Source organism: Notamacropus eugenii, chromosome 3 (assembly GCF_028372415.1).
Source record: "Notamacropus eugenii isolate mMacEug1 chromosome 3, mMacEug1.pri_v2, whole genome shotgun sequence".
In the NCBI taxonomy this organism is placed as follows: Eukaryota; Metazoa; Chordata; class Mammalia; order Diprotodontia; family Macropodidae; genus Notamacropus; species Notamacropus eugenii.
This window is the reverse complement of record NC_092874.1, coordinates 423137153-423163215: the sequence shown is the minus strand read 5'-3', so window position 1 is coordinate 423163215 and position 26063 is coordinate 423137153. Positions and strand designations below refer to the sequence as shown.

General features: G+C 37.8%; 1 protein-coding gene across 9 annotated transcripts in view; it reads left to right on the top strand.

Annotated features, from left to right (window-relative positions):
* FBXW12 (F-box and WD repeat domain containing 12) overlaps nucleotides 1-18984 on the top strand; it is a 29394-nt gene extending 10410 nt beyond the window's left edge. For 4 of the 9 annotated variants that reach the window (XM_072598238.1, XM_072598236.1, XM_072598237.1 and 1 more), the window contains 6 exons: nucleotides 3808-4017; nucleotides 9004-9168; nucleotides 14161-14368; nucleotides 17051-17232; nucleotides 17320-17447; nucleotides 18511-18984. In XM_072598238.1, the coding sequence (XP_072454339.1) occupies nucleotides 3808-4017; nucleotides 9004-9168; nucleotides 14161-14368; nucleotides 17051-17232; nucleotides 17320-17447; nucleotides 18511-18610 (993 nt within the window). In that variant the 3' untranslated portion in view covers nucleotides 18611-18984. Of the gene's footprint in view, nucleotides 1-3807; nucleotides 4018-9003; nucleotides 9169-14160; nucleotides 14369-17050; nucleotides 17247-17319; nucleotides 17448-18510 lie in introns of all 9 variants that reach the window. The other 5 variants (XR_011964635.1, XR_011964634.1, XR_011964633.1 and 2 more) reach the window with 4 other exon arrangements.
* Nucleotides 18985-26063: the final 7079 nt, after the last annotated feature.

Genomic DNA, 26063 nt, shown 5'->3' with positions numbered 1-26063 from the left:
TGGTATGGGAACTACTCCCATTAATGTGGATCAGAAGCTCTGTGTGACTTGCTAAATAGGTTCAGCAGAGTTTTCTGAGTAACACAAATGTTAAGTGACTTTCTTAGGGTCCCAGAGTCAGAAAATGTCACAGGCCAACATTATTCCCTGTATTCTTGATTCCAAGGTCAGTGCTCTATCATGTATGCCAAGTTGGTTCTAACATATTAAGTGCCTGGTAAAGTGGCATCTTGATATGCTTTCTAGGTCTGTTTCCTAATTTGTAAAATGAGAAGGATGGACAAATGACCTGGGTCCCTCCCAGCTCTAATTTTATCATCCTATGATTCCTTCATAGGGGCAGTTAGGTGACTTAGTGAATAGAGTGCCAAGCCTGGAGTCAGGAAGATTCATCATGAGTTCAAATCCGGCCTCAGACACTTACTAGTTCTTTGACCCTTAGCAAGTCACTAAACCCTGTCTGCCTCAGTTTCATCATCTGGAAAAATGAATGGAGAAGGAAATGGCAAACTATTCCAGTATCTCTGCCAAGATAACCCCACATGGGGTCACGAAGAGTTGGTCACAACTGAAATGACGGAATAATAGCGTGACCCCTTCATAAGTACTTCTGTGCACCAATGCAAAATTACCCACTCGTGTGAAATTGTTCCCAAGTGATATATTCCTTGAGGCATGTGTAAAATCGTTGTTAATTTAGTACTCAGTACTAAGTTAAACTTTTTAATGGAACGTTGTGGTGACATGCTTTGTAAACCAGATAATCCCTTTGTAATGCAAATAATTACCCCTGGCATAGATCATAGAGCTTTACTCAAACAAGAACTTTTTCAGTGCTGTCTTTGTGCCAGGCACCAGGCTTGGTTCAGAGGATACAAAGATAAAATCCAAATAATCCCTACCTTCAGGATGCTGATAGTCTATTGTGGAGAGGAAGCAGAGTAAAGAAACCATATAGAAACAATTAAATACATAAATGTCCATTTATATATGTATAAAATATGCATAATATGTTACATTATGTATAATGTCATATTATGTATAATATATTGTATTATGTATAATATGTTGTATTATGTATAATATATTATGTATAATATAATACAATATATAATAACATGATATAAAATATGTATAAAATAATTTCAGGGAGGGGTGAGAAGGGCACTGGCTTGGGAAATCAGGAGGGGTCTTGGCACTTGGACTGAGTTTTGAAGTAAGCTAGGGATTATGAGATGTAGAGGTAAGGAGAGAGCATTCCAGGCAAGGGGACAGCCTAGATACAAAAGGGAATGATGCAGTGTTTTGTGGAGGTAGTACAGTGGATAGAGAGCTGGGCACCCCACCTCCTCGATGCTATCGAGGGGTGGGGTTGGAAAGTGGCGTGGGGAGGGTCGGGAAGGAAGAGGAAGGAAACAGACTGAGAGTACCACTCAGGATTTGCCACATCATAACAAAACACCCAGTCCTTTTAGCATTGGCTCACACCACATATCTGGAAGCTGCTGGAGAGTTTGTCATCTCCAGTGTTCCCAAATGCTTGAGTCAAACATGTATTCAGCCAGAATCAGGCAAAGAATATCTGTGCATTCTCTAGATAACCCATGTTACATATGCAATTGGGAAATTAGGCTAGATGTCCTCTAAGATCTATTCCAACTCTAAATCTATGAGCCTATGAATTCTATGAAGGACCAAGCAAGTTTTTAGATCATTTGGTGCTTCTGATCCTTCTAGCATTAAAAGTACTTGGCATGTTCACATTTTTAATGCAGCCCTGTGGTGACTTTGGTGATAAAGGAAAGACCTTTTGTATTATGAATCATGACCTTCCCCTCCCCACCCTCCTTCTCATTGTTTTATAAGTCTGTCTGCTATTTTAATGGCTCCATGATCCTGCTGATAGGGTGCAGGGCAGAACAGGACCCATCCCAATTAATTCATGAAACAGACAAGTCTGCTTGATATGAGACGTAAAAGCAGAAGACTGAAGGGACCTCAGAATGAGTCCTTTTGTTTTCTGGTCCCCGATCAAGGGGTTATATATCCGTGAAGAGCTAAAGAAAGTCATGTTAATTCCCTCACTGTCCAAGCCATGCACCCATGCCCTTGTCTTAAAATCATAGAATTACAGAATATTGGAGCTGGAAAGGCCCTCAGAGATTATCAGGTCTGACACTCATTTACTGATGAAGAAGCAAAGGCCCAGGAAGGGAAGGGACTTGGCATGGTCATGCTGCTGGCTCCAGTCAAGGTCTCAGGACTAGGATCTTTTCTGTTGTCTTTTAGTCCTCAAGGTCAGTAAGTGTAGAAGAAAGTGAAGGGCACAGAACGCATGTGACCCTGAGAATTCTTCTTCTGGTTTCATTCTATGATGTAATCTCTGAAAAGGCTCATTTGGCTCTGAGTCAAGCTTTTCAGCACACTATGAGGTTGGCTGAGTCATCGCAGTGACACAAATAAGAAATTCGGGGAAGAGTACCAGCTTTGACACTAATTTTCTAGGTGACCTTGGGTAATTCACCTCCCTTCTTTTGGTTGGGTCCTCAGCGACTCTTTAGGGGCCTTATATATTTTTTTCCTCTGTAAAGCTAAAAAGGTAAACTAGATGACTTTTAGGTTTCTTCCAAGTAGTTCCAGAATTTAAGAACAAGAGAAAAGGTGTTTGAAGAAAAAAGAATTTTTATTAAGCCAGAAACCTCAGAAGGCATTCTGCTGGAGCTTTTCAATTCAGTATACACTTACTAAGTGTACCTTAGTATGCACTTAGTACCTACTATGAGCAAGCACTGTCACAAGGATTATGAAGTTAAATCTGACATGAACTCTGCTTTTAGGAATATGCAAACTAATGAAGGAGGAAAAGTACACAGAAAAAGCAGCTGTCCTCCATTCCAAGGGTGCTCTCCCTCCTCAGCTCTCGAGTGCTGACCTCCCAGGCTTCCTTTAAGTACGAGTTAAAATCCCACCTGCTATAGGAAGCCTTCCTCACCCCCTCTTAATTTCAGTGCCTTCCCTCTGTTAATGATTCCCTAATTATCCTGTGTATAGCTTGCTCTGTATGTATTTGTTTGCATGGTGTTTCTCCCATTAGATTGTAAGCTCCTTGAGAGTAGGGACTGTTTTTGCCTCTTTTTGTATCCCCATTGTTTAGCACAGTGCCCAGGACTTAATATATTAATAATGTTGATTGATTGATTGATATGAGGGCAAATGAGGTAAACGAGAAGGAGAGATTCAATTAAAGAGCTGTGACAAATTGAAGGAGATCACTTTCAAGAGAGGGTGAAAATAGAAAGGAGATTTTTAGGGAAGGTTTCATGGAAGAGATAGTCTCTGCATTGGACTGTAGAGGCTGTGCTTGGACAGATCACGAAAGGGACTCTGTTTCAGGAAAGGGGGACTGCATAAGTAAGGCACAGAAACAAGAAGAAATTGTGGAAAGAGCACTTAGTTCTGGAATTATATGGGTTCAGAGTCAGTCTCTTACATTTGCTGCGTGTGTTCCTTCACAGGCTTCAGTTTGCTTCTCTTTAAGACACTGCATTGGATTAGATGACCTAGTAGACATCTTCCAGGTGTAAATGGGTGGAGTAGATGGGGGTGGAAGTAGAATTTGTGACATGAGGCATAGAGTGGTGTAGGACAGACAGAGAGGTAGGTTGGGACCTTGAATGCCAGAATAAGGAGTTTATTTAGTAGGCAATGGAGGTTGTTAAGCAGAGGAGCTACATTAGTGTAACACATTCCTAGATCTTATTGTAGCAATTCTTGCAAATGGTAAATGATGAACATTTGTTTTCCCAGGGCACTGAGATCTGGTCCAGCTCTGTTCAGCCAGCACCCCTGAGGAGACTCCTGACTATCCCTGAGCGTCAGCTGGTCATCACCATGGATGGTCAAGGGACCATCAAGGTGTGGGATGGAAAAACTGGGAAGGAGCAGGCCACCTTCATCACACCCTCTACTTGGTGTAATCTAGTGCTCTGTGGAGTGCCAGAGAGTCCCTTTTTGACAGTAAGCAGGCTTGAAGATTTGAGCAAATTATTTTCTATGTACCTGTTTCCTTATCTGTAAAATGAGGGAATTGAATCAGATCAGGGGTTCTCAACCTTTTTTGTGCGACGGACCTCCATCGGTAGTCTGGTGACTGATGGACCCCTTCTCAGATAGTTCTCATAATGTTCTTAAATTTGTAAAATCCATAGGATTGTAAAAGAAACCAAAGTCTAGGGAAATAAAGAAGAATTTTTTTCCCATTTAAGTTCACAGTATACCCCCTCCTCCTAGATCTATCCACAGATCCTTTGAGGGTCTGAAGAACCCAGAATAAGAACCCCAGAATTAGATCATCTCTGAGCTCCCTTCAGACACCTACATTATGCTCTAAGGTCATTTCAAGCCCTAGAATTCTGTGCTCTGACATTAAGTGTTTAAGGCCCCTTCTAATTCTGTTCTCCAATATTCCTTTTCATTCTGACAGTCTGTGTTCCAAGGTAACTTCTAGCTCTAACATTCTGTGTTCTAAGGTCCTTTCTAGCTCTGGCATTCAATGTTTTATAATATAGCTCTTATTTATAGTAGAATGGAATTACAGAGAGACAGCAACATACCATAGTGGAGACAGAGCTGGTCTTAAAGTTAGAAAGACCTGGGTTCATGTTGTACTTCTCTGTGACCCAGTCACCTCCTGGGGCTCTCAATCAACTCTCAGTAATCATAAGGTGCAGAGAAGTTGATGATCTGTATAGATAGGAGGATTTTTCCTTACCAGAAATTCCATATACCAGTGAAATTACAGGTCCAGAACATAAATAAGTATTCTATTACTCCAACATACCACAGTTTGTTAAACCATTTTCTAATCTAATTTTCTAATCATAGGTTGTTTTCAGGTTTGTTGGTTGGTGTTACAACTAAAGGAAGGGAATAAGCATTTATATAGCACCTACTAGGTTCTAGACACTGTGATAAGCACTTTACAAATATGCATACCCTACAAATATTATTCCATTTAATCCCCACAACGGTCCTGTAAAGTAGGTACTTTTATTATCCCCCTTTTACAGTTGAGGGAATGGAGGCAAAAAGAAGTTAAGTGAGTTGCCTAGGATCACACAGCTAGTGTTTGTGACCAGATTTAAATTCAATCTTCCTGAGTCCTGGCTGTGCTTTCTATCTACTGTGCCACTTAACTGCCTCTGAATAAAGCAACTATATATAGTTGTATGATTGTAGATATTTTAGTCCTTTTCAAATTGTTTTTTAGACTAAAAAATCCATAAGAACAAAATAGTCGTTCTGACATTGTTCTTTTAATTAAATCTTCTGTAAGAGTCCTACTCCACTGCCTTATTGTGGCATGGAGATGACCCTGCTTTCTCAAAGGATATACCTGTAGAATCAAAGCTCTGGCAAATCCTGCTAGGCTTCATTGTGGTCCTGGCAACAGAATGTGTCTACTTTCCAAGGATCATCTTAGCTGAGCAAAGATGAACTCATCACGTGCAGATTATCTACTCTTTAAATAACTATTTGGCTCTTATAACTCATTAAATAGAGAAATATAAAAACCAATCTTCAGTCCCAGAGAGACCCTTTTTGTCTTTGCAGGGAGGATGAAAGTCTGACAGAAAAGGGAGCCAAGGATGTTAAGAATCATCCCTTAACAAATATGCCCCGATACACAAAGGCTTCACAGCGAAGAAGGGCACAGGGAAAGACAGTGAAAAAAATGTTGGGAAGTGCAATTCATTACTAAATAATGAAAGAGACCAAAGGTTTGTCAATCACTCAGAGGCCTCATAAATACATACTTACCTACATATATGTATGTATAATATCGCATTATTCATGTTTCCCATAGTTTGTTTAGCTGTTGGCCATCTGATGGCTGCTCACTTTTCCCCCCACTTCTTTGCTACCACAATAATACTGTCAATGTGAATTATTTTTGGCATAGATGGCACCTTTCTGCCTTTGAACTCCTTGGGTCAGATGCTCAACAAGATGATATTTGGGTGAAAGAGTGCATATTTTGGTCACCAGAATGCTTATTTCACTTCCTAGTTGTACCACAGTATATAGACAAGCCCAATCTATGTCTTCCCATAGCATTCCCCACTCTGAATTTTTGATCTTTTGTCATTTTTGTCCATTTTATGGGTGTGAAGCGAAACCACAGAATTATTTTAATTTGTATTTGTTATTATTTCTGATTTATAGTAGTCTTTTATATGGTTATTAATAGTTTGCAATTCTTTGAATAACTTTTTCTATTTTTCAATATAAATTATCAGACACATAAATTTTCCTCTGAGAACAACTTTAACTATATAATGTATATTTTCAATTTATAGCTTTAATGACTGATGTGTTTTCTCATTGTTATCATTAATAATTATTGTTTGTATAACTCATAGAGTCACATTCATTACTGAGAATGTCACTACTAAGTCTCTGCTTAGATCTGTCTTTTGCTCATCTTTCCTCTGTTTATTATTATTGTTCTAGTCTGCATTTATTCATAATTTCTTAATGCCCCAGTACATGACCATTTTTAATAAAATGCTGAGATAGGTGCATTTTCTTTAATATCCCTATTCAGAAGTTGCCACAGGCCAGTCTTATCTTATTTTTCAATAATCTGTTCAGCTTTTTATATTCCTTCTTATTTTTCTTCCTTTTGGATTCATCTACTTATGAAAGAGAAATATGAGTTTCCTATGGTATTTTTGTTTCTTATCCAACTTTTCTTTTAAACGTTTAGATACTATGGCATATGGTACATTTGGTTTTAAATATGGTATTTTTCACTGCCTAAGTACCTAGCTTTTCTCTTAATGATACTAATTTTTGTTGCTGCCTTATTTCAAATCATAATTTCAACTTTCTCCCTCTAGAGTTGCCTGAAGAATAGAAAATTTTATTCCATCCTCTCATTTTCCTCCTATATGTGTGTATATATTTAAATATTTCCATTTAAGCAAAGTTCCTCTGTATTATCCTACTGCTACAATATTGATTTGTTAATAAGGGAATAATATTTTCTGTGTAATATTAATTTATTTCTTCCTTTGTTCTTTTCCTTGTTTTCCCTGGAATCTTTTGCTTTTTGGAAGCTTTGCCCCATTAATACTTTTTTTACCTTCTCAGTGTCCCACAAACAATGTGCAAGGTTTAAATGTTTTTGTAGTTACTGTATTCTTTTTCCAGCTTTTTATTTTTTATTGATTTATTTTTTATTATTTTATAATATATATTATATATTTTATATTATTATTTTACAACATATTACACATTTTGTATTATTTTATAATATATAATATATATTTTATATTTTTACATAATATATAGATTTTGTATTATTATGTAATATATTTTATATTATTTTATTGATGTCTTTCATTTTTACATCATCTCTGTTTTCCCTGTTTTATGGTTCTGCTTATTTCACCTTGCCTCAGTTCATTTGAAGACTTTTCTTGCTTCTCTGTATTCAAAATATTCATTATGTCTAACATTATATTAATATTCCATTATGATTCAATACTAGAATTTGTTCTGTCATTCCCAAGTCAATGGGAATTTGTTTTCAGTTCTTTGCTTCTGCAAAATATACTGTTATAAATACTTTGTTGTATATGGGGTTTTCCTTTTTGTCAGTGATGTCCCTGGAGTACATACCTAACAGTGAGATCTTTGAGTTAAAGGCGATGAACATTTTATCTCTTTCTTCACATAGTTCCAAATTGCTTTCCAGGAGAGTTGGACCAATTCAGAACTCCACTAACAATGTATTAGTGTGGCAGTCTCTTTACAATCCCTCCAAGATTTTATTATTCTTATCTTTTGTCATTTTTGCCTGTTTTGGTATGAGGTTAAACCTCAAAGGTGGCTCAGTGAATATAGAGTACTAAGCCTGGAGTCAAGAAGACCTGAGTTCAAATTTTTCTCAGACACTTACTAGCTATGTGACTATGGGCAAATGACATAACCTTCTGTTTGCCTCAGTTTCTTTATCAGAATAGTGAGGATAATAATAGCACCTACCTCCCAGTGTTGTTAGGATCAAATGAGATAATAACTATGAAGTCTTTAGGTGCCTGTCACATAGTAAGTGCTATATAAATGTTATGCCCTTTCATATGGTTGTTGATAATTCACAATTCTTCTTTTAAGAACTTTTTTAATTCCCTTTGATCATTTGCCTATTGGAAAATGACTTTTTGTCTTATATATGTGTTAGTTATCTATATCTCCCTTCAATGATAATGAATTGTTCTTTATTTCTTTAAGGAGCCTTTGGCAGTTGTATCTACACAGGAACTGAATGACCTTTGATGAATTCATTTCAGATTTTTATGCCTTTTCTAGTTATTTTAAATCAGTCTTTCTTTCTAGTCTTTGTTCTTGGCCCTTCTTGTTGCTACATAGAAACACTGTTGCGGTTTTTTTGTGAGTTTATTTTGTAACCTGCTACTTTGTTGAATCTCTTACATTGTATCACTCTCATCGCTGATCCCCTAAGGTTTTCTAAGTAAACCATCGTGTCATCAGCAAATAGTTTTTTCTTCTTTGCCTACTTTTATGCCTTTAACTCTTCATTTCTTTTATTGCTATTGCTAGCCTTTCTAGACCATGTCAAATTAGTGGGGAAAGGGGGCCTCTTTGCTTTATATTAATTGGAAAAACTTCTAGTATTTTCCTATTATGAATTATGAATTACTCTACATCCTTCTCTGGTAGTCTGTCGTTCCTGTATTTTAAGCTGTGATCCGCAAATCCAAATCCCATCTTCAGGAACCATTTTCTTAATCAGCCATCATTGTTTTTTAGGACAAAGCTGGCAGTAATCAATAGACAAAAGCCAACAGCTTATGGTGTGTGAGCTCAGACACCATAAACATATTTTGAGCACCAGATCAGACTCCTACTTTTCTGCCTTGTGAGTTCTGTTTATTCTTATTACTTTATAGATATCTCTAATTTTTATTTTTTTAGGTGGCCGTTAGAGAAGGTGTGCTTCATACCTTTACAATTCCCTGTTTGAAGGAGGTCTCCCGAGTTACTGCATTTCAAAATTGTCATATAGATTTACTGTGCTGCTCACCTGACAAGAACTGGTTGTTAGTTGACTCCACAGAGACTCCAGATGTTTCACTAAAGGTACAGCCTTCTCTGAGGAACATCTCCCCTAGGTTGTGTGCTTTGAAATATTGATGACATGCTGAAGGAATAGGTTGCAGCATTTGGTTCAGTTCAGTCCAGCACACTGTTATTAATGTCTGCTCTGTCCAAGGTCCTGTGTTCTATAATGAGAGCTAAGAACTTGCACTCTAATAGGAGAAAGAAAACACAGGCACAAAATAACTCAATATTCATTAGAATGTAAGTGCACAGAGAAGTGTGGTGGAAGGATAGATCAATTCTGACCTGGAAATTGTTTCTCAGGATCTGCTGACCTCCAAGCTCTCTTTTTCCAAGGGCACATGGGTTCTTTATTGTGAGTTACTAGAGAGTTACTGAGAAGAAGACCAGAAAGACCTGGTTTGAAGTTCTGTCTCTGACAGGTACTGGACAGTGTGAATTAAGGCAAGGTCTTTTGCCTGTAAGTTTTTTAGGCATCTCTGCAAGGCTCTAGGTTTCAGCAAAATTGCCAGCATGCATTGATAGACGGAGTTTCCACATTTAGGAATTACTTATTTCAGTGAAATCACTGGCACAGCACCTATTCTTGTAGTAAGTTAAGATGAGAATATTTCCCACAGTGCGAGGGCACTTTGGTGGTAGGGGCAGAACCCAGGCTTTGGGGAATTAGGCATGGCACAAGGGAGAGGGAAAGTGGTGAAGAAATAGAAGCTTTCACTGTAATCCACTCCATTCTTTTTTCCTCCCTCCAAACATCACCCCAGCTAAGATGTGACCACTCAGTGCCTCAGTTGTGGCCTTCTTGTTGTTTACTTTTCTCTCATCTTCCCTTCTCTCCTGGTACTTCTGCCTGAGTTGCCAGATTTGTCTTCCTAAATCAGAATGATCCTATCACTTGCTCAGTGCTCAAAACCCTTCAGAAACTTCTCACTGCCTACAGGGTAAAATAAAAAAAATCTTTAGCCTGGCATCCAGTTACCCTTATTCTGATCCCATTGTACCCACCAGCCTCATCACTCCCACATAAACCATGCCTTCCACCATGGTAGGGGATAGAGTAGCATATACAGAGAATAGTCAGCAAGTCACAGATAGCCAGCTTGGCTGGAGTGTAGAATGTGTGATGAGGAATGATATTTAATCAGCATGGAAAGGTAGACTGGAGTCATACTGGTTTTCTAAACAGAGGAAGTATGTATTTATCCCAGAGGCAATGGGGAACCACTGTGACTTTTTGAGCAGAGAAATGACCTAGGAAGACTTAGGCTTGAGGAATATCAGTTAGTCAGCTGTGTGGAGGATGGGCTGTAGAGAGGCAGGACTAGACAAAGTGAGACCAATTATGAAGTCACTTCAATAGTTAAGAGGTGATCCAAGCCTGGATAGGGATGTCTGTGGTGTGAATAGAGAAGATATAGAAAAGGTGAAACCTACAAGACTTGGAAACTGCTTGGTTATGAGGGAAAGATGAGAAAAGATCACTGGATATGGCAATAAAGAGACTGTTGGTGATGGAGGAAGGAGAGCAGTTTGTCTAATGATGGGGTTGAGAAGGGAGTGGAATTCAGGAAAGTAGACAACTCATCTGCATGACCTTTTCCAGGAATTTGGTTATGAAAAGAAAACAAGATGTTCAAGATTACTCAAGGAGATGATAAGGCCAAGTGAATTATTTTTTTTAGACACAAAGGAACTTGGGTATATTTGTAGACAGCAGAGAAGGAAGAAGTGGTTGAAAATGAGGAAGACAATGAGGAATGGTCATTGTAGTTTTCAAAGTTGCTTGTTTTTATGGTGTATAACTTTTTCTCTTGATTCTGCTCATTTCATTCATCATTAGCTTATGAAAGTTATGTAGGTTCATATTCATCTCTCCATGTCCTTTTGAAATCATCTATTTAATAATTTCTTATAGCACAATAATATTTCATCTGATTTACGTAATACAATAGCCATTCCTCAATTGATGGCCATTCTCTTAGTTTCCATTTTTTTTTTTTTTGCTGTCACTAAGAGAGCTGCAATAAACATTTTTGTGCATGTGAGATCTTTTATTCTTTCTTTGATCTTTTTTGGGGATAGACCTGGCAGTGGCATAGCTAGGTCAAAGGGCACATACTGTTTAGTAGCTTTGAGTATAATTACAAATTGCTTTCCAGAATAGTTGTACCCATTGCCCAGGTCCACCAACAGTACATCAATGTGCCTGTTTTCCCACAGCCTCTCCAATATCTATAATTTTCTTTTTTTTTTGTCCCCTTAGTCACTCTGATGGTGTGATATGGAATCTCACAAATAGTGGTTTGGTACAATTCTTTCCCCCTATGGATGTGAAGAGACTGAGCTTCTTCTCTTGAGAAGCACTTGTTTAAATCTTTAAACCATTGATCAATTGGTAAAAGGCTCTTTTTTATAGATTTGAATCATTTCCCTATGTAGTGTAGAAATAACACTTTTTTTCAGAGAAACTTGCAGCAATGATATTTTCTTAGTTAATTGTTTCCCTTTTGCAAGATTTAATTATGAAAAAAACTTTTTTATATAAGAAAAATAATCCATTTTAGTCTTCTTTTCTCTTATCAATAAATCTGCTAGGTAATTAGGTCTTGTATCCATTTGGACCTCATCTTTGTTTGAGGTTTGAGGTGTAAGTCAAATTTCTTCCATACTGCTGTCCAATTTTCCTAGCAATTTTTGAGGGGGGGGAGAGAAATAGAGGGTAGGGAGGGAAAGAAAGACAGGGTAGGGAGGGAAAGAAAGAGAGAGAGGGGAGGGGGAAGGAAGGAGGGAGGGAAGGAAAGAAGAAAAAAGAGAGTATATGTGTTTTATATATATTGGGGGGATATGTTTTGCTTAATTATGCATATTTGTTAACAGTAAACTATTTTTTCTTTTTTTTCCAATGGGGGTGAGGGTGGGAGAAAAACTAAATCTATTAATCATCTTAAATTATTGAGGTATGGGGGGTTGTACTCCAGATGTGAAATGTTGCATGCATTTTCATATAAGGTCCCTGTATTATAAATTTTAATGAATTTTGTTACATGAAACCTCTCATGAAGTGGTAGTGATCTGTAGATGTCATAGAAAAACAAAACACATCAATTAAACTGAAAGTATAAAAACATTTTTAAAAGACCATCTAATTGGAGAAGACAGCACATAAAAGGGAGCTAGAAGGAGGGTGGTTCATACCATGTGGAATGTTTTAGAAATGGCCAAGAAGTGATGTGGATGCCTGGTTCTGGGTAACATAAGCTTGCCTACCAGAGCTCAGGGATTGAGGGGCAGAGTATAAGTTTCAGAGAGAGAGGGGAATGAAGAAGACCAGAGCATAAGTGACATAGTTTGGAAAAAGTCAGCCAATAAACATTTTTTAAGCTCCTACTATACACCATTTTGGTTGTTGTTCAGTTGTGTCCGACTCTTTGTAATTGTTTTTGGGTTTTCTTGGCAAAGATACTGGAGTGGTTCACCATTTCCTCCTCCAACTCATTTTACAGATGAGGAACTGAAGCAAACAGGGTTAAGTGACTTGCCCAGGGTCACACAGCTAGTAAGGATTTGAGGCTGGATTTGAACTCAGGAAAATGAGTCTTCCTGATTCCAGACCTAGTCCTCTATCTATTGTACCATCTAGCTGCCAAACACTGTGCTAAGTACTGGAGATATAAAAAGAGGAAAAAGACTGTCTTTGCCCTCAAAGAGGCTTGTTGTGAACCCTATCAGCACTGTTATATGATTCATTTTTAGTAATGTTTCACAGCTTGCGAGTAGGAATTGAGAATGTAAATGATAGAAATAATCCAGAACTGGGGACTTGAAAATGAAGAGTGTCAATTGGAGAATGGGACAAGGTATTCAAGGGATGAGGAAAGTGTAAAATTGAGTTGATTAACGACAGAGTGGAGATTTTGAAGAGAAAAGAGAGGACAGAAGAGGGTAATGGATTAGGAAAACAGAGGGATAGAATGACTCAAGGTTGCTGTGAGGTTGAAGACTGGGCTCAGGAAGGGTGAGGTACAAGGTAAACTGGAAGGATAGGAAATTATGATTAGAAACAGGAGTTCTGGATTATGAAAGTGGAACATTGTGAGTAATGATGGGAATCAAGGGTCTGATCATATCTGTGTATGGCTAAGTTGATGTGAAGTGCAGATGATAGGAGTTGTTGAAGGAAATGGATAGGCTGGGAAGCAAGGGTATTTGAGGGGCCATCAAATGTAAGGGCAGGATTTGAGGTTGAGAGGAAGATGGTGAGATGGGTAAACTTGAGAAAAAGGAAGAATGACTGGGTAGACACCAGTCACTGAGATCTGCTGTACTTGTGTGCAGTGAACCTTAAAGGAGGAGAGGTTCCAGAGTGATGGTGGTAGGGAAAAGACCTGGAAATGAGGAAGAAGTTTTCCTACTCCTGTCTTAGTTCCATCCTCCATAAAAGGAATTGGTTGGACTGGATAATCTCTGAGGTCCTGAGCTGTCAGAACTCTGAAGTCTCGTGATTGTACCTTGGCTGTTTTCATTGGACTAGTAACTGCACCACTGTCATCAGAGTAAAATCATTCAGTGTGACTATTCAGAATCTGAAATCAGGTGGTACCATTGGTACATGATGTTCTATGAACAGCAGAACAAGGATAGAGGTAACTTTGGAAAAGCTATTGATTCCTTAGCAGTAAACCCACTTAACCCCATGTATTGCTCACCAAATATGTCTAGTTGGACCCAGAGCTCTAGCTAACATGGAATGTATGAAACTTTGCCCCTGGCTGCTGGCTTCTAAGGTGGTACATGTTTCTTTACAAGGCAAACATTATCTCCTGGGCCTGCTTCCTGCTTGCTTCCTCACCAGCCTAAATCACCCAAGTGCACACCTGGGCCACTGCCACCACTAGGGTCTCAAGGTCTTTCTAGGTCAGCCCCCTACCTTCAGTTGAATTTGTCCTAGGCACAGATGTTCCTGGAATAGTTCAGGTTATACCTGCAATGGTGTTTGTGATGTCTCTGCAGGTATTTCATACAGATTCCTTAACCAGACCATCTGAAGATAAGCCTCTTTCTGATTCCCTGCCTGTTGGAGAATGTTGGAATGTCACCTGGGCACCCAAAAAGGCAGCCAGGTTAATAGTGCTGCATGAAGATAGGAGAACCAGAAACTTGTCTGTCACCACTTTTGATATATCTTCAAAACGATCCAAGAATAAGGTGGAAATACTGGGTAGGCTCCACTCTCCCCAAACTATGTGCTTTGCCCCTTATATAAGTAAAAATTTGTACTTTTGTTTCACTAATGAAAAAACACATGGTATATGTGGTATACAGGATAAATATACACACACACACATATATATATATATATACACACACGTATTTGTTGTATAGAGGAGACACACACGTGTGTGTGTGTGTGTGTGTGTGTGTGTGTGTGTGTGTGTGTGTGTGTGGTATAGAGAAAACAGCCCCTACCCTAGGAAGCAGGAACTTGGATTTTAGAATGGAATATGGCAATAACTAGCTGCCTGACCCTTGACATATCATTTAATTTCTGAACCTTGATTTCCTCTTATGTAAAATTGAAAGTTTGAATTAAACGATTTCTCAAGTCCCTCCTAGCTCTGTCAGTTCTATGAATTATTTTTATTTATTGCCTGGCCCCACAGGACAGAACTAGATGCAATCCGTAAAAGTTATACAGAGAAGCTCTTAGGCTTGATGTCAGGGAAATTTCTAAACAATGCGAGCTATCCAAAAGTGGATGGGCTACCTTGAGAGTTAATGAATCTCCACCCTTCCCTGTAGTTCAAGTAAAAACTGGATGACCATGTGTTGAGTATGATGTAGTAGGGGTCATTTTTCAGATGTGGGTTGGGGTAGATAGATGCTGAGGTACCTTCTATTTCTGAAATTTTGTGATTCTTGGAGATAATGTAGGCTTGGGAAATGATTATTAAGGTGATTAGGCCCTTTACATGTATGGCTTAGGAGACATGAGGACATAGGACATCTTGGAGAGGGTGGATGTGGTGGGGAACAGGACTTAAAAGTCAAAGTTCCAGACCTATATTGCAGGTCATCACAGAATTTCCAAAAATTGGGAAGGAACTTCAGTAGTCATGTAGTCCAGCCCACATCAAAAAAATAAAAATCTCCTTGACAAGACAAACAACTGGTCATCGAGAGTCTTCTTGAAGTGTGTGTATATATGTTTATATCCATCTATCGAGAGAGACTATCTTGTGATATGTAGAATATCTTGTGTATTTATATAGAATATCTTATCACAAAGAGTGAGTAAGTGCTAAAGCTGTACTCAAAGGATTTGATAAATTCATGGATAACTCATCCATAGTGGATTATTAATGGGAACTAAGATGTTGATAACACATTCTCAAAGGATATACCAATCGAGAATGAACCTCTTTCAGGTCCTAAAGAAAAGCTTTACATATAGGCATCAGAATAGACTTTTCATACATTGTCAAAGGAAATAATCTATGTAAACTTGGAGGTCCATGACCAACTCCCTGTTGACACCTTTTTTTTTTTTTTTTGGCCACAGCAACTCATGAAATTCTAAGCCAAAATATTGTGTGACTAGGAACTGATTCTGTCAAAGTAGTATTTGCCTCAGAATTTTTGAAGTTTTTACAATAATGGTCTTTGGAGTATTTCCCTGACTTTTGTGGTTGACATCATTAAAGCATTAGTCCTTCTCACCACGTTGTCAAATGCCCCTTTGGGGGCTAGATTGGATGGACCACTGACTGAGGGAGATACTATTATATAAGGAGATCTTTCCTGGTCCCTAGTTCAGTGGATCACAGTAGTTCTGGACAGAGTACCCTTCCACAGTTCTGACAGGTCACTGAATATCTCATACAGTGACTTAAATATGGTAGACCAGCCTTTAATATAGGCAGATACTCTTATGTCTGAACCTTTCTGACACTGGTATGAAGAATTATTTGTTTTCCCTGACATTTTTATACTTACTATTTTCACTGTCTTTTCCTCAGAATGCTTCAGTCATGGTAGAAGTAGCATGATTCTTTGACTTGGTTTAAAGGAATTTTTTTTTCAGGAAATGTAATTAGTATTTTATTTCTAGATTAGGGAGATAAACTCAGTACTCAGCACAACCTTTCCCTTGATAAAACTTGAATTCACTACCATCCCCATTCCAGATGCTTCATAGGAATTAAAGTGTAAAGGCCCAAGTCCCCATGTACCACATAAACACCTCACCTAGGGATTAGAGCTAACCAGAGGGCATTAAGTCCAGTTCCCTCATTCTATTACAAATGAGGAAAAGGTGTAAGACATGAAAGGCACTTTCCCAAGGCCAAACAGGTAGTAAGCATCAAGATGGGTTTAGACTTAGAACCCAGGTGCTCTGATTTCAGAACCAGCCTTCTTTCTGTACAATGATATCTCCCAGAGCTTATTATCAAAGCTTGCTGTATCTAACTTTTAAGCATATGCTGTTTGCAGTGCCTTCTGCCAGATATTAGGTGAAAATTGAGAAGTAAAATAGTGTTCTTTCTCACCTTAGCTTATTCCTACCACCTTTCCCACCAATGAAATGAAATACAGGCCTACGAGTTTAGAACCCACAAAGTTTTTCAGATTTTTAAAATTGCTAGTTTGTTATCAGAAAAACAATGGATGGGAAACGCTGATATTAATGGAAATGAGTCATTTTAGAATTTTTAGATACTTCACCCTAATTTGATCTTTTCTTTCACAAAATTTAGCTATCTTTTGGTATTTAATAAATGCAATAAATGTGTTTGTGTCACTATATTTGTTAGTTGTTCTAGGACTAGTAATTTTTAGATGCTAAAAGCTTTAGCTACCATGTGAGCTATTTACTGATTTTTGTTTGTTTTTTTAATGATAGAAGCTCAAGAAGTTGCAAGTTTCATATTGCCAAAATCTGTGAGAAAGCCTCATATACTGGAAAGCCATGGTACTGACATCATTCTGCTGGGATGTGGATCAGAGCTGACAGTCTTTTCAATGACTGGCGACCTGTTAGCATCCTTTCAAGACCATCACCAGACAATCACATCCATATGGGTGGTATGGTAATTCAGGTACTCAACCATCATTCTCCCTTTTCTTTTTTTAAATTTTGGGTAGACTCACTTCCTATCTTCTCATTTTAAGGACAGTTTTCGTGTTGTCACCTCCTCCCAGGACATCTCTCTAAGAGTGTACACATGGAAAAGGGAAAAGAACACAGTTGTTCTGAAGAGCTGCTATCACTTACTAGGGGGATCTCACAGGTGGTCCAGGTAATTTCTCACTGTCAGTTTCTTCATCTGGAAAATACATGTTCACTAAACTACCTATCAAGATGGATGTGAAGATAAAATGATGGGAAAGAGCTTTGAAAAGCTTTAAATGTCCTAGAGATGTCCATTTATTACTAATAGCCATTTTCTAAGCTGAGTCTGTAGTTTTGTTAGTGTCTACTCTTGTGGGTTCGGCTTGGAGAGCAAGGTTGGCATTTGCAAAAACAAGGGGTTCAGTTGTGCAAGGTGATGAAAACCATGCAAACCTCAGGGCAAGCACACTTGGAACATTGGCAGTCTGAGACTTAATGGCTGTGAGAATGAATAATGTTTAAAGTGGTGATTCCTGTGGGAAAATTAAAATTCGTGTGAAACTTACTGTTTCCTGCCTTTATTCCCACATTTATTGAGATGTAACTTGGGGCAGTTTTGTGTATAGTTCAGGTGCCTATAAAGGGCTATTCCTGTAAAAGCAACTTCAAGGCATTGCCTTCAGTTATTTGGAGATTTTGGAATTTTGTTCTATCAAATTTTACTTCAAGTGGGCCATCACCTAGGGATGGGAATAGGATCTTCTAAGGGGACTGACTTAGAATCCCTTTATGAGTTTTCATATAAATGTTGAAATTTCAGCTCTTTGGAACACTTCATTTTGATACTCTGAAGCATTGTGGAATGCTGTTTTTAATTTGAATGAATACTACCTTAGTTACTGAACCAGTGAACCTTACAAATTCAATAGAAAGCAGGCCTTTGTTTGGCAAAAATCCAGTGAGTGAGTGCTTCTTGGGATTTTAGTGCCTAAGTTTGGATGTCTAAGTACAAAAGGTTGTGATTGCCACTCAGTCTGAAACATCCCAACAATGCTTTCTTGCTCCACAGCAGCCACTTGGGTTCCCAAAACTCTCACATCTAGTGTCCCAGGTAGCTCTCAAGGTCCAAGAACCCTTTGGAAAGGTGAAATTGTCTTTACAGAAGTGACTCACCCCGGAGGGTAATTGGTAACATTAAACTCTTGTTACATGTTTTTCATTTACAAGCATTTTCTCTTTTTTCCCTGTAGTGAATTCACAGATGTGGCATGTGATAATGTGAGCATCGTGGCTGTGGAGTCCAGAAAATGTGGCAAGAGCATTTTAAGGGCATATTCTTTCAATCTATAACATATTTAAGATGATAGTAGTTATAATTGTGTCTTTCCATTCTGCCTTTAGTAAAGAACATGAAAAATTATAAAAATTTGACCAACAAATTGGAAGGCAAGTTGTGATCAAATTCATTTAACAAATATTTGCTTCCCTACTATATCTAAGGCTGTATGAAGGGTACAAAGATACATGATTTAAAATTTTTTTCACTCTAATAAAGTATGTAAAGAATTACATAGAAGCTTGTATAAACAAGTTTTACTTAAGCATGTACCTATGCAGTTGAATTCTTGAGAATTTTTTTTTATTTCAGTCTCAATCTGTACAAGTTGGACAAATTAAAAGTATGTAATATAATAAATGCCTTCTGTTTTAAGGGCTGAGATCCATATGCAAACTTGGTACTCCCTTCTTCAACCAGGCAATAGATATTTCAATTACTGAAGGTTCTTTTTGTTAAGAGGGAAAGTACAACCCGTCATTACCCACTTCAAAAGAGTTTACTATGCATGCTAATGTGACCATTCCAAATGCCTCACTCCAGTACATTTACCAAACACTTGACCCACAAAGTTGCCTAGGTATTGTAAGAGATGCATTTCTGCTGCCAAGTTCTCTTTAAAGTGCCTGGGAAAGAAGCCTCTCTTCAGATTTCTCCTTGCGAGTGTTCTCCTAATCCCATTTATTATGAAAGTGGCACAGGAATGGAAAGAGTTTGAATGTTAGGGATGATATTTATGTAAGGTAGGCTTTCTTTTTTGGCCAGGAAAAGCCTGATGCTTTTTTCTACTTCCTGAAGCTTATGTTACTACTTGTTTTTCCCTAGATATTTCTTTTGCATTTTGCATAAAGTGGCATTATTCCACTTGATAGCAGCATGTCATCTGAGTCGCTTTTCTCATAAGAGGAGCTGGTTTACCTGGATATTTTTACACTATTTTACATGGTTCCTCTTTTTTTATTCAACCTTTAAAAAAAAAATTCCCCCCCCCCCAACTGCATGTAGGAACTATTTTAACATTGAAAAAAATTTTTGAGTTCCAAATTCTCTCCCTCCCTCCTCTTTCCCTCCCTGAGAAGATAAGCAGTTTGATATAGGTTATACATGTACAATCATGCAAACACATATCCATTATTAGTCATGTTGTAAAAGAAAACACAGACCCCAAAAAAAAAATCCATGGGAAAAAAAGTGAAAAATAGTGTGCTTCAATCTGCATTTAGACTCTATCAGTTCTTTCTCTGAAGGTGGACAGCATTTTTCATCGTAAATCCTTTGGAATTGTCTTGGATCATTGTACTGTTGAGAATCACTAAGTTATTCACAGCTGATCTCTGTACAATATTGCTGTCAGTGTGCAAATATTCTCCTGTTTCTCTGCTCACTTCGCTTTGCATCAGTTCATGTAAGTCTTTCCTGTTTTTTTTAACAGCATCCTCCTCATCATTTCTTACAGCACAATAGTATTCCACTGCAATCATAACTACAGCTTGTTCAGCTACTCCCCAATTGATGGAAATTCTCTCAATTTCTAATTCTCTGCCACCACAAAAAGCTGCTATAAATGTTTTTGTACAGTAAGTCCTCCCTCTCTACTTCTGCATTTCCCTTTTTTATTTTTTGGGATACAGACCTAGTGGAGCAGGGGTTCCTAAATTTATTTGGCCTACTGCCCCCTTTTTTTAAAAAAAATTTTACTGGAAATCTACTTTCTTTAATATTTTAATTTTTTAAATGATATCTTAAATTTAATGATTTATTTTAAATTTGTGTTTTTTCCCCTTCATTGAAATTTTGATGATGCAATATTACAACATATAACTGTATAGTATCATATTGTAAACAACTCATTACATGCACATATTCCTGTTAATGCATGCTGGATTTCCTGACAATGCACGATAAGCTCAACTGCCAACACTTGCTTGTTAAGACCTGTCAGTGGATTTGACCACTGATTGATTATAACTTGCATTTTTGTGTGTTTATTTGGAAAATAATGTAATCACTGCAACTTTAACTGTTATACAACAGATGAAACATGTACAAATGGCTTTTCAGATTTTTTTTATCTTCTCTTTCCTTATGCTTTCACCAGCCCCTTATTTTTATTCAATGTTCTAATTGCACCTGAGGCTACTACTGGCCCCCCTATAGTTCCAGCACCCTCCCCTCAGGGAGTGGCATTGTCCACTTTGGGAACCTCTAAGTAGAGGTATTACTGGGTCAAAGGGTATACAGTTTTATAGTCCTTTGGACATAGTTCCAAATTGCTCTCTAGAATAGTTGGATCAGTTCACAACTCCAGCAACAGTGCATTTATGTCCCACATTCCCTCCAACATTTGTCATTTTCCTCTTCTGTCATATTAGCCTATCTGGTAAGTGTAAGGTGGTACTTCAGAACTAACTTAATTTGCATTTCTCTAAATGTGATTGAGCATTTTCCCCCATATGATTATAGATAGTTTTGGTTTCTTCATTTGAAAACTGCCTGTTCATAATCTTTGATCATTTTTCAGTTGGGGAACTTGTATTCTTATAAATTTGACTCAGTTCTCCAAATATTCAAGAAACAATTCCCCCCTCCCCCCCGCTTTCTGCTTTCCTTCTAATCTTGGGCTGCTTTGGTTTTGTTTATGCAAAACCTTATTAATGTAATATAATAAAAATTATTCATTTTACATATTGTAATGCTCTGTCTTGGTCATAAATCCTTCCCTTATCCATAGATCTGACAGGTAAACTATTCCAGGTTCCCCTAATTTACCCATGGTATCACCCTTTATGTCTAAATCTATAATGGGAGATAAAAATCTTCCCCACTCATTAATAGGCCTCAGGTGGGGCTATTGAGGGAGGCTTATTTTCTATGAAGGCCCACACCTTTTGTTAATTGCTAATGAGGCACTGGGTTACGAGAGTCTCGCCCTCTTGCTCTGAAAAGTGTATATAGACTCCCATGTGAGATTTTGCTTTGGAGCTCAAATCACTGAAAGAATGTTTGTATGATTAGGCCAAATAAGACTCTGGGCAGCCGTTAAGGAGTGCCCTGGCTTTGGAAAACCCAGATGTTGGTGCTTCACTCTCTGGTAACAATGTTTGTATTGTTTGTGGTCAGACAGTTGGAAGCCCTGTCTGTTGGTCTTTCCTCTGAACTTCAGGTACTAACTTTTTCCCCTAAACTAAGTGAATAATATTCCTTCTTGATTAAAGTAAGATTGTTTACCCCTTTTAACGTTGCTTTCTTTAGAAAAGCAAAATTAAGAACCTGTGCAGAAGGTCCTCTTGTGTATGCTGGGGTGCTTACTGTTACAAAATCACATATCCATTTTTACCATCTCTTGGTATATGGTGGGAGATGTTCTATACCTAGTTTCTGCCAAACAGTTTTCCCAGAAGTTTCTGTCAAATAGTGAATTCTTGTCCCAAAAACTTGGATCTTTGGGCTTATCAAACACTAGGTTACTATGATCAATTACCATTGTGCACATGGCTCCCCTTCTATAGGACAAAAAGCTAAACTAAAAATGTTTACTATAGCCATTTCTTTCAGCACTGGAGTTATATTCATTTTTGTTGGCGGACAGATCTCCTTAGTGCAAAACACTACTTAATTGTTCTCATCTACTATCTGTGGCTCTGCCCTGGGTCCTTGTCTTTTCCCTCTCTTGCTTGGTGAGTTCATCAGTTCACATGGATCCAACTGTCTCATACAGATTACATTTATCTATCTATCTATCTATCTATCTATCTATCTATCTATCTATCTATCTATCTATCTATCTATCTATCTATCTATCTACAGTCCTAATCTCCACTTAAGCTACAGTCCTAAATCACCAACTACTTCCTAGATATGTCAAAGTGAATTCCCCAAAGCAGCTCAAGGACCTGTAAAGATTTCCTTTCCTTCTCAAACCTTCCCAACCCCTCAACTACCTGTTTATCTTTGAAATCACCACCATCCAAAGAACTGAAAATTGAGGGGATGTCTATCAGTTGGGGAATGGTTGAACAAGTTGTAATATATGAATGTAATGAAATACTACTGTTCTATAAGAAACGAGTCAAGTGGATTTCAGAAAAATCTGGATTCATGTGAACCAATGCTGAGTGAAGTGAGCAGAACAGGGAGAACATTATACACATTAACAGCAACATTGTGACAACCAGCGTTGATAGACTTATCTCTGCTCGGCAATACAATGATATCCATATCCAGAGAAAGAACTATGGAGTCTGAATGCAGATCAAAGCATACTATTTTTTTTCTTTCTTGTGGTTTTTCCCTTTTGTTATGATTTTTCCACAACATGACTAATATGGAAGTTATGTTTAATATGATTGTACATGCATAGCCTACATTAGATTGCATGCTATCTAGAGGAGTGGGGGGAGCAGAAAATTTATAATTCAAAATCTTGTAAAAGTGAATGTTGGATACTATGTTTACATGTAATTGGAAAAAATAAAGTATGATTAAGTTGGGGGAGGGGAGGAAGTACCACCATCTCCCCATTCACTCAGGTCCATAACCTGTCATCCTCAACTCATTTGCACTCACCCCACATAACAAGTCTGTTCAATTGTTTTAACTTACATCTCTTTTGTATGGACCTCTCACCTTTACTATTATAATAGCCTACTAATACAATAACCTGCTTAGCCCTCTACCTGTTTTCGTTAAGGCCTATGTAAGGCAAGAAAGTTTGACATTTTAAAAGTTCTCTTGCAAACTCCACTGACTCCCTATTGCCTCCCAGGATTGAATAATATAATCTCCCCATTTGGCATTTAATGAGCTTAACAACTCTTTTGTATGATTTTATCTATCCCCCCAAACTTTAGACTTGACGGCTCAAGCCAAATCCCACATTACAAGAGGTTTGCCTGGTTCTCCCAGCCCCCAAGTCACTTCTAATTTTATCTTCCATGTATATACTTGCATGCTATCTCCATTAGAGTGAACTCCTTAAGCAGACTGTTTTTGCCACAACTTTTCCAGTGCCACCCACGCTGACATTCTGAGAACACTGGAGAGGCCATATTTTTAAAATAATCACTACAGCTATCAGCTGGTGGGACCTTGAAAGCCTCCCAATCTAAACTGTTAACACTAAAGACCATACATGGATGACAATGGATTTGTGTGTTGCTAGCATGAAGGGGAGCCTAAAAAGGGAAGTCCTAATGTTGGACATTAGGAAATGAAGCAAAAACCTGGGACCACCTTATTACATTAAGTAGCCATGTGCTCAAACCAGGAAAACTATGAAGATATAAGGCAGGAAAAGGGCAACCAAGTATCAGAGGGATGAAGACTCCTTGGAAGGCCTAAAACTTAACTCTATACATGTGCCCTGGGTAAGGTCATTGTTTAGAGGGAACAAACATGAACTTGTTAATTAAATCCTAGTGGGGTGGGGCTACATGTGGCCTTCTAGGTCCTTGGGTACAGCCTTCTGATTAAGTCCAAGTTTAAAAGAACAAATCCTCTTATTAGGAGAGTTGTTCTGAGGAGTTTGGATTCAGTCAAAGGGATATACTTGAGGATTTGAAACTTCTGATGGTAGCTGTAACCATGAGTAAGTCACAACCTAACCAAATCTCACTTTCCTAAATTTGAGAAATTAATCATGATCCCCCTAATTTAGGGGTATTAAAAGGCTTAAAAGAAATTGTGCTTTGCAACTTTTAATTATCCAATCTTATCCAGGGTAGACAATATTTCAGATCTACTTAAAAACACTGGATATTTAATATTGGGACAAACTGAAGACAGAACAGGCAGTCTCCCCATCAATCCTTCCCAATTTTATCTGACACACTGATTAACCCCTCCCATCTTGTGATCAATCTTCCATCATTTGCTAGGTAAATTTTAAAGGGGAACATAGGCTTGGGGGTTTCTAATTTAACCATACCAAGTTATCTAACTCATCAGGAATGTCATTTGTGATTATAATCACTATTGAAAAATGAGTTTAGGTCCTTAAACAGTACTTTCTATGTTTCAAATATTATTAGTCACCATCTTTGTTCTTCCATAAGCTCTTAGAGGTCCCAAAGTAGTTATACCAGCACCCAGCCAGTACTTTGTACAGAGGAGATGCTTAATGAATGTTTACTAAACTTAATCTCAAGAAAATGACTCTAAGGCTACAAATTACAAAACCAAGATAGGTGCAAGTAGATCAGCATGGGTTGGGACGTACTCCTGTAATATTTATTGTAAAAGATTTAGGACAGGTCAAAAGGTATGCCTGTTTTTTCCCTAGCTTATCAAAATGTACTACTAACATTATAAAAAAAGCAAAATTTTACAAAAAGGCAAGCAAAAGGCTCTTACTGGATTGTATAGTTTCATTTTTTATTTTTATTATTAGTGGCTAACAGTGCCCGGCATGTAGTAGGCACTTGAATTAAAATATAAGCTGCATGCCTAAAATGCTGTTCCCTAGAAATTAGGGTGGGAGAAACTTGAACAAAAAGCTATTCCATACCTGCATTTAAATCTGAAAACCAAAAACGACAACAAAAAAAAAACCAAACAGCATATGGAAAGAGGGAAGAGAGCTAGCCTCAATCCAGGACACTAGGTTCAAGTGTTTTTTACCTAAGACATTATTACAATATTGCTGGTTAATGTCTAGAAATATTAAGAAAGCATGTATAGAGCATAAGACTGAGTCAGTAAGACGTTCAAATACCACCTCAAGACACTAAAATGAGCAAGTAATATTACCTTTTCATTCCTGTCTCCCCACCTGTAAATTCTGGGGCTGGACCTAATGATTTCTAAATTCCTTATCTGTATTGAGAAAGTCCTTACACTGAGCTCTGTACATCACTGAAAGTCACCAGTTTGACTCCACTCAGCCCCCAAAATCACCAACCACGAGAGCCTTTAATTAACTTATGCATTTCTGTCATTCTTCAAACGGAAGCTCTTGTGAAGGAAAGACAAAAAAAAGAGCAGAATTGGAACAGATTTTTATTTGCTGATAGCTCATTCTCCTCCACATCTAAACAAGAATCTACAATAAGCAAATTAAAGTAGCAGTTAAAACAAAATTTTGTGGGGAAAAATGAAAGTAAATTGAACATTCAATATTTTTATTATTCAGCTTTAACTTAAGTAACATTTTAAAAAGCCCAACAAGTTAGAAGACACTATTTTTATTCTTTAGGGAAGTGAGAATAGGGAAAATTGATATTTACATGCACCTGATTTTCAGAGAATCTGCTGCAAAGCTCCAAGGCCATCTATTCTAATCTATTACTGAAAAAAGTTCTAAGATGTCCACTGAAAAATTGTCTAAGCATATGCTAACAACAATTTTAAGCATTAATTCCCTCTATAATATCAAAATAATCATTCACATAATAGTATGAGAGTCCATGTTCAGCACCTTGATGTTCTAAGGAAACCCACAATATTTTAAAGCTTATAGGCCTAACATAA